Consider the following 14,380-nt stretch of genomic DNA (forward strand, 5'->3'; position numbering starts at 1 on the left):
TGCTGAAGTGTATCACTCATAATCTGATATGCAGTTTAGAATTGATTCTCAAGATCTCAATGTATTGTGTACTAGACAGTGAGAGCAAAGGTCACAGGGATGTATGTGGTTATGTGCTTTGCAAATTATTTGGATGTTTTATATCATATTGTAGAATTCTGATTGCGCCGTGTGCTGGCAGTTAAACTGATTGACATGTATTGCCTGTTACCCATTGTTCTACTGCTAGCAATACTTTCATTTGGTACTTGCAGCAGATACATAAAAAGGGGTGCTGAAACAGGAGCAGTAGTCTACCAGGTTCATTATATTAAAGGCACTGTATGCCCACAACTCCAGTCACTCTGTGACATTGGCAAGACAGTACCAGCCTGACATTGTACCAGCAATATCATTATATGCATTAGCTTGATAATCTATCCAAATGTGTCTTGGATATCACATGCCAAAACTGGATTTCTTTGCACAAGAAAGACCTGCACAATATCAGCACAGACCCAGGGCTGTACTATGACAGCTCAACAGCAGGTATAATTGGAATGGCAGTACTGGCCTATTTTATTCAACATTTCATAAAGAATCATTTAAATAAACTTAATAATATTGCAAAAAAATAAAGTTGTGTTACACATACTTAAGATTTATAATAAACAATATCCATAATCTAATAATTTTGTTTATTGCTCATGAGCAATAACTGTTAAACAAAAAAACAATTCAGCTCAAGCATTCAATAAATGAAACAAAAAAAACCCTCCACATTTATTTATAGATCCACAGCAAATTGCAGCTCTTGTTTAATTTTACAACCTCATGTTAAAACAGTAAATTTGCTGTTTCATGATATGCTGACACAGCAGTTCTATACATTGAATATGTGGAATGCATTTGACATGGAGCTGTAAAACTGAATTAATAGAACAGAGCTTTCAAGGCTATTTTCCCAAGCATGTGTCATTTCTTTCCCTTCTCCTAAAACATGTTGCTCAGAATGATTTGTAGCATTTTTTTTTTACCTAGAGATTTCTTTTTACTATTAGGTGCCCTTTGGGTTTAGGCCAAAAACAATTAAAACTAGCAGAGAATATTTGAAACACACAGCCAATATTACACCCAGCTCCAGATTTCATATTTTAGATTTTCAGTTATTAAACAGCTCTATGTACCTGAGAACATTATTCCAGTTTCATTAAACAAGCTACTCCTGGAAGGACCCCTGATGCATTATTTACCACCCCTAGGAATGTATGTGACCATGGGCATGTGCTTGGAAATCAGAAACAAGGACATACTGCAATCGTCCATAAAGATTCTGATCACTGTGGTAGTATAACCTGAAGTCATATGACAGAGCTCCAGCAGCTGGCGGTTATCTGAGATCAAGCTATTTTCAATGTATATCAAGCAATACAATTAAAAAAGCAGCACTGTTATTGTGTTTCAACAGCAACACTGCTTTATGTATTCAATTATTTGACATAAATTCAGTTTGGATGTGTCGGTGGTTTAGTTACTAAGCTTTAGTAGATAGATTTGCCCTTTGGCCAGGCAATCAGAATATTAAACACTGCTGAGAGACAACATTTCCAGGCCACATTGTGGTATCAAGGGCCAGTATGCCATTAAAGATTAAAGATGCAGCCTTTAGGGTGCTATGCAAAAATCTAAAGATATTATTTCTATGCCTACTAGCAGACCTCTGAGCTGATGCTGGAAATACATGAGTGGGTTCCACTCTTTTTCTACTGCAGGGTTAAAAGCAGCACATCTGGTCCGAATCAATCATCTTCTGGAAATCGTACCATCGCATGCATTCTAACTTTAAAGTTGCGATTAGTTGTTATTATCTCTGGTTTGTGATGCAGAGTGAAAATAGATTTTAGCTTTAATCACTGAATTTTAAATACTGTACCATGCAGATACGTGTTCGGATAGGAAGAACTACAATCCCCAGCATGCCCACGTCTTCTCGTGTGTTTGAGTGTTTTAAGAACGGGTGATGTAATGCAGCGAGATCAGAAAGCGCTGGGTGGGGGGTTAAAAGTGAATGATGCTGATGCTGATGCTGATGCTGATGCTGGATGGCAGAGCGTACAAGAGGATGTGATTTCTGAACTCCTATAGCGAAGATTGGCTTTTTGAACTCTGTTTCTGCACAACTGTAAAGAGTCGTTGCAATATTTCGTTTTAATTGTAAAATCCATTGTGAATGAACCGAACAAGGGCATCTCTCACCGAATGGAATGCTCTGTTGCAATTGACTGCAATGCTGCTGTGACAATGGTTTGCTGAGGTTCCTTCATTCTGCTGAATTGACTATAGAAGTGAATGTAGTATTTTGTTTTCTGTTTTTTTCTTGTTTGACTAGACTGAGATGGCGGATCAAGCTGAATGCAGCATAAAAGTAATGTGCCGTTTTAGGCCATTAAATGAATCTGAGATTGTAAGAGGAGACAAATACATTCCGAAATTTAAAGAAGATGACACAGTGGTTATTGCGGTAAGTTTTTTTTTTTGGGGGGGGGGGGGGGGGGGGTATTTTTATGTTGTATGAACGATCACAATTCTGGTTAATTTCGTTAAGAATCACGTGCTCGTGTTACTTGTTTTTCTGGCAATATCTTATAAAGAAAAAAAACAAAAACAGGTAAAAAAATAATTAAAATAATTCAGGCATTATTTCTGTTTTTTCTGCATCGGGTGTACAGTTACTGTATTGGTACCGTATACATTTTTTTAAAAACACATTTCACAAACAGTAAGCGGTTTTATTTTTTAAATACATTTAAAACTGTTCGCCTTAATTCTTTGCACCTCTGTGCAAATTGTACTGTTAAATAATGTGCTATCCTTATGGGCTCTCGGTGTCCACCATCAGTTGTGAACGGGTCTTTCCAGACGCCAATTACAGGTTATTATTTTATTTTTTTTGTTTGTTTTTTTGTTTAAAAAAAAAACCCAAAACGGTGTTATACAATATGTACATGATTGCACATATTTTGTAATATTGTAAAATAAATTAATAAATTAACGAAATCCCTAAGCAGTTTTATTGGGTAAATGAAAACATTATACAGTATATTTCACACTAGAGTGTAAGTAAATGTTATCATCAACTTGTTCGCTGTATTATGAAGGAAACACCCTTTTAAACTTCTGACATTGATTATTGAGATTTTACTTTATGTATTTCTAATCCGATCAGAAATACATAAAGGCTGGGGGTTATATTTTATTTTACAACAATACTGTTAGGTATAATAGGCTTATATAATAGGGTAAGTACTGTAGACAGGTTCTAGTTTATATTCGTTTTGCGGCTGCAGCGTCTTTAGCTCGCTGGTGAGAGTGATGTCATAGAGAACACTGGGCGTGCTTGTATTGGTGGGCGATACCACCACTCATCCTCGTATCGTATTGGTGGGCGATACCACCACTCATCCTCGTATCGATTCAATACCAAACGATATCTGAAAATGGAGAGTCTGGATCACCTACCACTGTTTAAAACGAAAGGCGGCCCATAATTATGTTTCTAGTTCTTGCAGATTCAGAAATACTACATTAAAGCATAATGTACAGTACTATAAATACGGTATTATTTATAGTACTGTATATTGACTCAACAGGATTGAGTCATGTGAGATAACTGGTTCAACTTAATTGTATCTCTATGGGGTTGTTTAGTATCATGCAAATGCTAGCTTTAACATGTTTGTAATGTAGCTCAAGTGGACCAAATACTGGGGAGGTGATTTATAGTTCCTCATGTGGACTAAACTTCCATAATATTCCATTTCAGTAGCAACTGACTCAAGGCGGAGGTGTACTCTTACTGTAAATGCAGCATTTTGGCATTGGGATTTAATGCACCGCTGTCCCAATGCTGAATAATCTTCGCATGCATATTGCTGAAGATGGATATGCCTGCCTATCCAAAAATTGATGGATTGCATTTCTAACATATTGCATTGAGATATTCAATAGTTTTTCTTCACATTTGTTTTGTTCGAGTGAAATGTTGTGGATCAAGCCTGTTAAAATCCCTACCCCCTCACTCCCCTTGGGTTGGCTTCTCTTTAAGAGTGGGTCTGTGTTATGGATGTTACATGTGAGGGCTTCACATTATTTTTATGGATGGCAAGGTCATCTGTTGAAATCTCTCATAGAATAAAGAGTAGCTTGTGCTGAAGCAACTGATGATTCCCTTACCTTGAATGAGGTGCTGACCTAGATTACTACCCCTTGGAAATGTACAGCTGGCGAGATGGGGAGACGGAGAGTGAGTAGAAAGGACATTCTGTAGAGAGAGAGTGAAGATGGAGGAAGAGAAGAGAGAATACCTGTTTACAAATGAATATGCTTTATTATTCAAAGGCTGTGTAGACATGGGCTCCCAAATGTTATACTGCACTGCCGGAATGCTGCTGGAATGAGGCTGCCACTCATTCATTGTGGTTATCAATGCAAATGTTTCTATAACAATGCGCACATTTTAACCATCTTCTTTTTTTAAGCCACATACTTGTTCCCTGGCATATCAATGAACAACACAAGTTTTGAACCTCCCAGTAGGAAAAAAAAAATGAATACAGTGATTTCTGGGGATGTGGGTCCTATTCATGGGTTTTAGGACTATTTTTTTTAAGCCTAGAATAGTATTGTTGTTGTTGCTATGAATAATAATAATAATAATACTAATACTACTACTACTACTACTACTAATAATAATAATAATAATAATAATAATAATAATAATAATAGCATCAACATCATCTTTGCTTTGGAAATCAATTCCTCTTAAGACTTTGTATATGGCTAAATTCTTCATACTTCAGTAATGGGAATATAGTATGTATTGCAAATAAAATATATATTGAGCCCAGCCTCATCTTGTGTAATTGTATTGCAAGTAAAATCTGTTGAATTTACACAGCTATCATAAACCAAAAAAAAAAACAGGGAAGGGACTATGGAAATTAGAAGCCTGTGCCCTTAAATTGGGTAGCATCTGATATGAGCAAGCAGAGTGCAAGTGAAGCTGGTGGGATGGATTCACACTCCCAGCAGTTTGTTTTTTTGGCCTGGCAAGATAACAGTGAGATGCTGCTCTTGTTATCAGAGACTCAGTAAATTCATCCCCTTGATTCCCCTGCCAGTTTTTCAGCAGGACGCTGCCAGACCCAGTTGTAGAAAGTCAAATTAAAAAGTATTTTTCATCACAATCAAAATAATTTTATCCTTCCAGGGGCAGTCGTTCCTGACACGTTTTAAAAGGACATCTGATTTCTTTTCCAGGAAGATGACTCTCACACAGTGTGTCGTCTTCCCTGTGGAATTTAGTAGTGGTGCAGTGTATGCCAGCTTGTTGGTACCATTCAACCAGCTCTGCATCAAAATACTCAGATGAGCTACATAGCAGCAGCAGCCTGTGTAGACCAAATGTGTGTGCAATGACATCCTGCTTTGACTTTGGGGAGGAGCTGTAACTCCAGTTTCTCCGTTGCACAATGTTAAGGATTTGTATTTCATTTCTTCTCTTTTTGATTTACAGGGTTTTAACAAAATTAACTACTGTTTCAAAATGTAATCCACAGATAATATTTAATTACATTTTATGTGTGAAAGTTTTTTTTTTTTTTTTTTTTTTTTTAGATGCATTAAGTATTAATTATGATTTGTAAAAAATAAAAAAAGGTTCTAATATGTGAAGCATTTTTAGGATGCTTTTAATGAGTGTTTGCAATGGGATCATCAGTTGTTTCACGATGGTTTGCAGTCTAACAAGCAATTGAATAAAATGACAACAGCTTGCTAATTAACCTAACAGTGAATCAAAATGTCATAACTCGGCTTTAATGACAAAAACTGTGTTTTTGTTTGTGGGGGAAGCTGAAGCAGATGAATTGTGTTAACTAAAATATTCCTAAGCAGGGGTTTGTAATTTACACTTGTATTTGGTAGTTTATTAAACATATTTGTTGGCAAACGTCCCACATGGAGATATAACTGCCTATCGTTGTTCACTGTTCCTTAACAAAGAACAGAAAAAATTATAGTCTGGCTTTCCCTTCCCTGGCTCTTGGGAATTGATACTGGCTTTGCAGAAATGGAAATTAAACAATTAAACCAAAACCAAATGAAAAGAACAGCTGGTGTAAATTGAGATGATAGAATGCATCAGGTCAGTCAGTCAGTCATGCATACCTTAATCTTTTGTCCTACACATGTAATTAAACAGGGAATTCAAGACCTAAAAATATGCTCAGCGTAATCCCTTTTCACCAAGAATATCACATTTATGATATTTACTGTAACAGAAATTGTGTGCTTCTAACAAGGTACGTTTGCCATCCTGGTTTGCTAGCATTTCTGAAAAGTCATTAAATATAATTATTTTTAAAATGTGTTTTTTTATAATAGATTCATTCCATTGAGCTTCTTGAATTCTCTAAAAAGGGAAGTTGTTTGTCACAGACAGAGAGAGTAGATTGCAAACCACATATTTCTGCAGGCGCTGCGTAATAACACCCTGCAGTGAACTGGTGTTGCTGTGAGCTGACAACATGCTGAAACGTTGCTTAAACATCCAGTTGTATCCATTAAACTAACAAGACCAATCTCTGGACCAATGGACCTTATTAGAATGATAGTGCTTTAAATGGTTTGAAGCACTATCCAACGTAACAAGATGCACTATTTTGGTACTCAAAGCTTTCGTAGTTGGTTCGCATACATCTTCATTATTCAGAACAATTGTCCTTGCTTTATGTACAGTACAGTAGCTGTTAAACTGTATGTTTTTAGTTGGCTAGTTAATTCGTATCGATGCTCTTGGTATCAGAAACAGTATTTCTCACATGTAGTCAGAAGCTGCTTCTCTGTCCTTCTGTCTTCTTCTCTATAACTGCTATAACGTGGTGTCCTGGGTTCAGTAGAGTTTAGTCAGTATTAAGAAGTGATAAATTGAACAGTTGTAACATCAGAATGTTGGGACATGCTGTGATGCAATCGCATTTTCTCCTCTGTTTAACAAGCTAGAGGCTATAACTACAAATAAACCCAATTGTCTACTGACAGCTGATTATTCCACTCTGTGTGTTGATTTGCAGTTGTGGTTTTGGGGTGTCACTGTGGTCTACACTGCTCTCTTCTCTCTTGAAACCTAATGTAACATAGCCCATATTACCATTATGTAGAAGGGTAAAATAGGGGGTGTGTTCATTCGCTGATTGAAAGGAGGCTGAGACCGAGGCTACAGTTGACACGCCCTGTAGCGATGGTAGCTCATGGAGGACATACAACAGATTGTACATCAAGCAAAATAAAACAGTTTTCACAAAACACTTAAAACCAAAGGTACCATTAATGCAGCTTGTGCTTACTAATAATGGTAGGTCCCGCTCCTATACCTTGGTGCTCTACTGAAGGGGGATCTACAATCCCAACCTAATCCTTGTGCTTTTCACATCCACCAGCACCCCAAACCCAGATATACACGCGGTCGCTGGCGGCGTTGGCTTCCTTTTTCCGGAACAAACCTGCCCCCGGTAAAACACTGTGGTCGGACGATTTCAGCTTTTACATCCTCTTTGAGCAGCGCAGACTGTCTGTTGGCTTGATGCCCTTGCAGCAGCCCTGAGGTGTATCTGCGGGACCCTTTAATACATGACGCCCTGTGACAGAGAATTAATCTTGGTTATAAATCTCCCTCCCGACTTGAAAGGTTGCTGCGTAAAGGGAACAGAGTGCCCCAGACTGGATGGTCGGACAGTTCATTCCAAGGGTTAGGTGGAAGTTGGCCATGTACAAAGGGGACGGAGCGACGGTACACCAAGTCATTGCTCCAGAGGGAAAGGGATGTGGCATGCGCAGATTTCAGGAGAAACGGTTGCACTCGCTAACCAAGGGGGCGTGACTGGCGGTACAAAAGGGGACGTGGCTAGGTGTTCTGTTCCTTTGTGTTTGTTTGTTTGTATCGTCTCATTGTACTGTTTGTTATTTATTAGAGGGCTAACACGATCCGGAGCTGTTGCTACAGGCCAGCACAAAACCGGACAACACTGCACCACTGTGCATGTGTAAATTGTATTTCACCACGAGCACTACTGACCGTGTCTGTGTTTTGTGTATGTGTTTAATATCGTGTATTGATAGCCCTCCATTTCTTTACTGTTGTCATCAGACTTTTGATCATAAATAAACCACCATTTCACCAGTACTTTGTTGTTTGTCACTGTCTTGAGCACTCCAAACCACTTTGCCACACGCCCCCTGCTGGTTAGGGATTGGCAACTGGCCACACCAGCTGCTTTTCCTCACAACCAAACAAATCAGGTAGGATGTCATAGACGGAGCGTTCGGTTCTTAAATAATTATTTACATAAATAGACACACAATTATTTAAATAAATAAACACAGAATTAAATAAACATAATAATATTTACAACAACAACTCAAAAAACAATTTTTCATGCGTAGGGCTATCGTGTTTGTAGGGATTTGTCTGAATTATCAACCTTTGTTTTGGACTTTGATCTTTTTATGTCAGGATTGAAACCCATTGTTTTACCAATGCACTCTGCCTGCTGTTTTGTAAAGATAGATGGAATTAGGGGGCATTTAGTCTTTCATACTGCATACTCTCGTATTTTTTTTTTTTAAACAAGTGTGTACCGAAATATTGTTATGTGCCTCATGTAGCCTATACAATTATAGTATATACAATCTTGTATTCAGAAGGCTTACAAAAACATGAATCTAAAGACTGCAGTTGAAATTACCACAGAGAAACAGAAGGCGGATGTAGTGGATAACACAAGGTTGCATGAACAGCTTGAGATATATATGCCTTCCGATTCTGTCTCAATAATGTCTCTTTGGGCCTTTAATTGCTTAGGGATAAGTGGGATGGATGCATTTTCTAATCACGTGTCATGGTTTCCATGGCAACTAGGGCCTAATGTATACAGCCTTTTCTCTTAACTGTGTCTTGACCTCCACCATCACAATTGGCATAAAAATGCAGTCTGCTCTTTATTATTGTGTGGAGATTGGGGACAAGTAGAACAGTGATTTTGTAGTTTTAAAAAAGCATTTATTTGATATCGGTTAATACTCTCCAAGAAAACTGTTCACCTTTTTCTTATTATTTAAAATAATTACTAAATATGACTAGCAAATGCGATTTATTAATTTGCATAACCAGCCAAAGCAGACAAAACAGAGGCTACCTAAATCCAAAAGCAGTCAACACTGGGCACTCTCAAAATGAAGCAAGGCATTTTAAAAAGAGCCCTCTGCAGTCGTCTCCTAAAAGTTTGATCTCTTGATCGGGATTTGTGTGTAGTGATCCCTGGATTCAGATGGAAAGCTACAGTACAGTCACCTTTGATAATTTCTGTTGACATGGAGCAGGTAGCGTTCACTCCGCTCAGCCTAAAAAGCAAAGTCTAAAAGAACTGCAATCAGCATTATCTTATTTTTTCACATCTACGTAATGGAAGAGAGGAGGCTCTAGCGGCAATACTCCAGGGGGTTTGCGTTACCTTTTACCTAAAATTGCTTAACCCTCAATTCTGGACCATCCTTTACTGAAATAAAAAGACTACTGTTTGAGTGGAACAAATGTGCAGGACTGCTCTGTCACTTCATGCTGCGGATTTAAACATTATCTTCTTTGTGCTTTTTCCCCACCCTTCTGACTAAATATGTTGTTACTGAAGTTTTGAAGATCGTACGGGCAGAGGCCTCTTCCCCTGTGAGCCCCTTGATTACATTTAAGTTTGGGTTTGTGGTAGAATTGTTTAGGTTCATGACCTCACAGGTCTTTGCAGATGGAGTCAAATTGTAGTAGTGTTATATTTTACATTTAACGGGAAAAAAATGCCCCCTGCTAGTATTGCTATACTAATAATGTATTCCCTCCAAGCCTTGGTGTTTAATATACTAATACTTTTCCATAAGAAAACATTATGCTTATTTGAACAAAATGAATCAGTAATTCACAAAAATCCATATTATTTGAAACTCCTTTATGCAGTAAACTATTTGTCTCAACACCATTTTTTGTAAACTTGAGCGGCCATATTAAAGATGTTTAACTATACATGTTTTCCTCAGTTCAAAAAATGTTTATTTAGTACACTGAAGAAGGCACAAGACAGACATTTGTCTACTTGAGTTTGTTATAGTATGATGTTAGAATTGTGATTGGGTGTTTTGAAGTTTTGAATGATTTATTGAGCATTAGCAGGGTCTGGAAGGCTACATAAACCTCTGTATATAAATGTATCTGATTGTTTGAGTTCAACATGTTTCTGTTCTCCTAGCTCAGGATTATTTCACTCATGGCTAAGTCCGGTCGCAGGCTTCTTCATACAGAAATGACAAGCGTTTCATTATGGTGACGTAATTGCACACTGGGAGTGGAGTGGATCTCTCTGCCTACCACAGCCTTGAGCTTTCTTACCAGTTAGCACACATCAGGTGCATACTAATTTCAGTATAATGTATAATGAGCACAAATTACGAGTTTATAAACTGTGAGGGGGTTATTGGTGTCACCCAAACCTGATCAAATGAATAGATTAGTATTCTGAGCATAAAAATGATAGACCCTCCGCGAATGTCATTAAAATAGATTTTATCTTAGTGCCACATGGGGTACTTATGGCAACGCATAACAAATATTGATTTCTGATCAAACTGTTTCAAAAACTTCCATAATGAAAATGTATGGAAATACCTGAAGATTACATTTATTTGTTATTACAATTATTATTATTATTATTATTATTATTATTATTATTATTATTATTATTATTATTATTAAATATTTAGTATTAAGCCCCTTGCAAATGTTCAGAGAACCATACGAGACAGGATTTAAACTGGAGTTTAATCCAGTGTGATGGGTTTGTGGGTATAGAGGGGAGCCAGTTACTAAAACTCATTTCATAGAGACGCAGTTAAAATGCTAGAAATGTGACTATACCCCCAACCTAAGAGTCCCAGCCAAGTGTATTGATTTTGTTTTTTGCTTTCCGTCAGCTGATCTGCGCTCTAATCAGATATTTCCCCTTCTCTTCACCTCTTGCCCCAGTACATTGTCTCTGTGCTGCGATGAAGCGAGGCTGCAGTGTCAGCTTTATTAGAAGTTGAAGCAGGTGACTGATGACTCACCTCACCAGAGACATTATTCACCTGCTGGCCGCTTGACATGTTGTTGATAAGGAACACTTATAGGAGCCTGCCATTGGGCTTGGCACTTCACTAACAAATTCATCAGACACTGAAGCATGGTGCTGGAAAAGGACACAGGGCAAAACTCAATATTAAAGGGACACTTCATACCATCAGCATTTACTCTATACAGTATTTCTTACCTGTCTAACATATAATATGTGTGTTCCCTTTCATTCTCAATAGTTTTTGCTTCGATTATTACCTATCATACTTGCTAACATTTTTAGAAGCAGACAGCTGGTGGTTTGAAAAATGACCAATAGAGGTGTGCAGCTGTAATATAATAATAATATCTTTATATAGTGCCTTTCATAGCGGACCACAATCACAAAGCCATTTACAGAGGTAGGCTGTGAACTGTGCATTATATGGACTTTAACCACTGGACCACACTGCCTCCTTAATGTCTCCTCTCCAACATAGAGATGTTCCATTTAAAACAACAACAAACCCCCAACCTGCATGTAATCTGTCAGTACTTTATGGCTTAGTTTCATTCTTTGTTAGAATTATTTGAGAATATTTTGTTTTTCAGCTCAAAAGCTACAATAAAGAGAACAGACTATAGGTTAATAGTTTTAATGTTTTTTTAACCCTTTTATTTCCCTGTGGACACTGTGGTAGAAAAAGGAGATTCCCTCAACTGTCATTGCGTTGTGTTTGAGGACACACTTCAGAAGGTACAGTATGTGTGTTGAAAGTCAACATGCATTGAATCGTTTTCAGGCTGATGGTTTCTCTGGTGTCAAGTAAACAGGGTTAAAAATGGGTGTATGATTTAATAATGATTTATCCCTTCTCATTTGACAGGGCAAGCCCTATATCTTTGACAAAGTGCTCCCACCTAACACTTCACAGGAAAACGTTTACAATGCCTGTGCAAAGCAGATTGTTAAAGGTAGGTCTACATTATAAATAAATGGTGATAGAACATTTAGTGCCAAATTCATGTTAACTTCTGGAGAAGGCACATTATCCTTCCAACTCTATCAGTGACCCGGTAATCATGAATGGATAACATCCATTTCAAACTCTTTGACTGTTACTTCATGTTTACTTTGATTTAACTTGGTTTTGGCCACTGGGCACTGCAAATTGAATCCCAACTATTCATGCTGGCACACAATTCTCAGATATATCACAGAATCTACTGAGATCAGAACTACATTCTAAAAATCAAATTTGACCAAAATCACAAATTATGTTTTTCAGTCCCGTCTTGCAATAGTTAGAAAGTTAACATGCAGTGGCAGCATTTGGGCTGGTGAGGCTATAGTGGACAAGCCTGTACAGTATGATGGAATATATGTAAGAAATAATACACAGCAATTATAGTACGAATGCTATCTAAATTCGTACTATAATTTACAAGTGCACTCAACTACCCAACAAGTGTGCATATTGGTATGTGTTATTACACTTAGAAAATGACTATATCAAGAAACTGTACAAAAACACAAATTGATTGTTGCTAGCCAATCAAGTTTGCCATCACTGGGAAGGAATCCTTTCTCCAGCTGAGCTACCATGAAGCCACTTCCTGTATCCCTGACGTTCCTTATTCATTAGTACTGGCCGGTATAAACCTTGCTTAGCTTCTGACATCTGACATCAGAATCCATGTTGACACAGTTTAGTAACATATCAGGTGTGCATACAGTAAGTACACGTGTTAGCCAGTGCACTTAGTGCTAACTGTATGTGCATTTTCAGCTTACTGCTCTAATGCTTGTATAGTAGTGTGGTAGATACCTTCTCTTACTAGTCATCATCTTTTCCCACAGATGTTCTTGGAGGTTACAATGGAACCATTTTTGCTTACGGTCAGACCTCCTCAGGAAAAACACACACCATGGAGGTAAGTGCAGTCTGGCAGCCTACATTTTTTTAGGTAACAACAAAAACAAACAAAATGGAAATAAAGTGAAGGTGTTTTTTTATAGTATGTGGAATATGTACAGGTGATCTAACAGTGACAGTCGTCTATAAAACACAAGGGCTCTAATAAGGGCTCTACATAATACCATATCATGTAGTTCGGGAAATAATCCTTAAACTTTTCAATATGTAATAGGAACCTTGCTTCTTTTGTTGCAATCGCTGATGAGCAGAATTGATGCATCTGTTGTGTGAAAGTCTCCAAATTTCTTCGTAAGATAGGCTTGGCTGCTACCAGCACTCCCTTGCATGGCAGTGCAAAGGGGTTTCCCAGGAGATCAATTATGATTAAAGCTGAACATCTGCAGGACTGTTTCTGGTGTGAACTGTACTGCACTGCACTGCACTGTACTGCACTGCACTGCACTGCACTTTACTACACTGTACTGCACTGTACTGTACTTTACTACACTGTACTGTACTGCTCTGTAATGTACTTTACTACACTGTACTGCACTGTACTGTACTTTACTACACTGTACTGTATTGCACTGTAATGTACTTTACTGTACTGCACTGTACTGTACTGTACTGTACTGTACTGCACTGTACTGTACTGTACTGTACTGTACTGCACTGTTCTGTACTACAGTGTACTGCACTGTACTGTACTGGCTTTTTAACCATTTTTTCAATTTCATTCCTGTGTCTCAGAAAGGAGATTTTATTTTTCTCTCTTGCATTGTGCAGTAAATTAGAAGTCTTCACACATGAGATGTAAGAGCATTAGAATTCTAAAATAAGGTTATGATGAGGCCTATGCATTGTGAGTGGGTATTATGATAAAGCAAGGATTTCACTTAGACATTTCCCACTTTTCGCATAGCTTAACATCCCTCAAAATCGAAAATGATCTGGTTGTCCTTATATTTAGCAGTGATTAGCGAAGTACAAGAAAGCTGGAACCTGGGATTATAGATGCATTTGTTTCTGCTGGAGGTACAATGTTGCAGGGTCTCGGCTCTTAAAACACTCCTGAAACTCCAGCATGCTTTGTGAAACCGAAGGAATATTTGCCTGACGTGTTATTTTTTGTGTGCATTTGCTGTGTTTACTGTAATTGCAAATGACCAGATTGATACAAAGCAAAGGACTGTGGGTTGTTGTGCTAATAGCTGGTGTTCCCAGCATGCATTTCAAGATGTAATTATCCCTTCAGGCGAAACTGCAGGGATCTCGATTTAATCACCATGAA

The 14,380-nt window shown here is 37.9% G+C and overlaps 1 protein-coding gene across 2 annotated transcripts in view; it reads left to right on the top strand.

Moving 5' to 3' along the window:
- Positions 1–2,029: 2,029 nt before the first annotated feature.
- The window catches only part of LOC117426979 (kinesin heavy chain-like), a 41,827-nt gene continuing 29,476 nt past the window's right edge, over positions 2,030–14,380 (top strand). For both annotated transcript variants that reach the window (XM_034045269.3, XM_059033846.1), the window contains exons 1-3: positions 2,030–2,500; positions 12,058–12,145; positions 13,032–13,105. In XM_034045269.3, the coding sequence (XP_033901160.2) occupies positions 2,375–2,500; positions 12,058–12,145; positions 13,032–13,105 (288 nt within the window). In that variant the 5' untranslated portion in view covers positions 2,030–2,374. The remainder of the gene's footprint in view (positions 2,501–12,057; positions 12,146–13,031; positions 13,106–14,380) is intronic.

The sequence above is a fragment of the Acipenser ruthenus genome, chromosome 11 (assembly GCF_902713425.1).
Source record: "Acipenser ruthenus chromosome 11, fAciRut3.2 maternal haplotype, whole genome shotgun sequence".
Taxonomy (NCBI): domain Eukaryota; kingdom Metazoa; phylum Chordata; class Actinopteri; order Acipenseriformes; family Acipenseridae; genus Acipenser; species Acipenser ruthenus.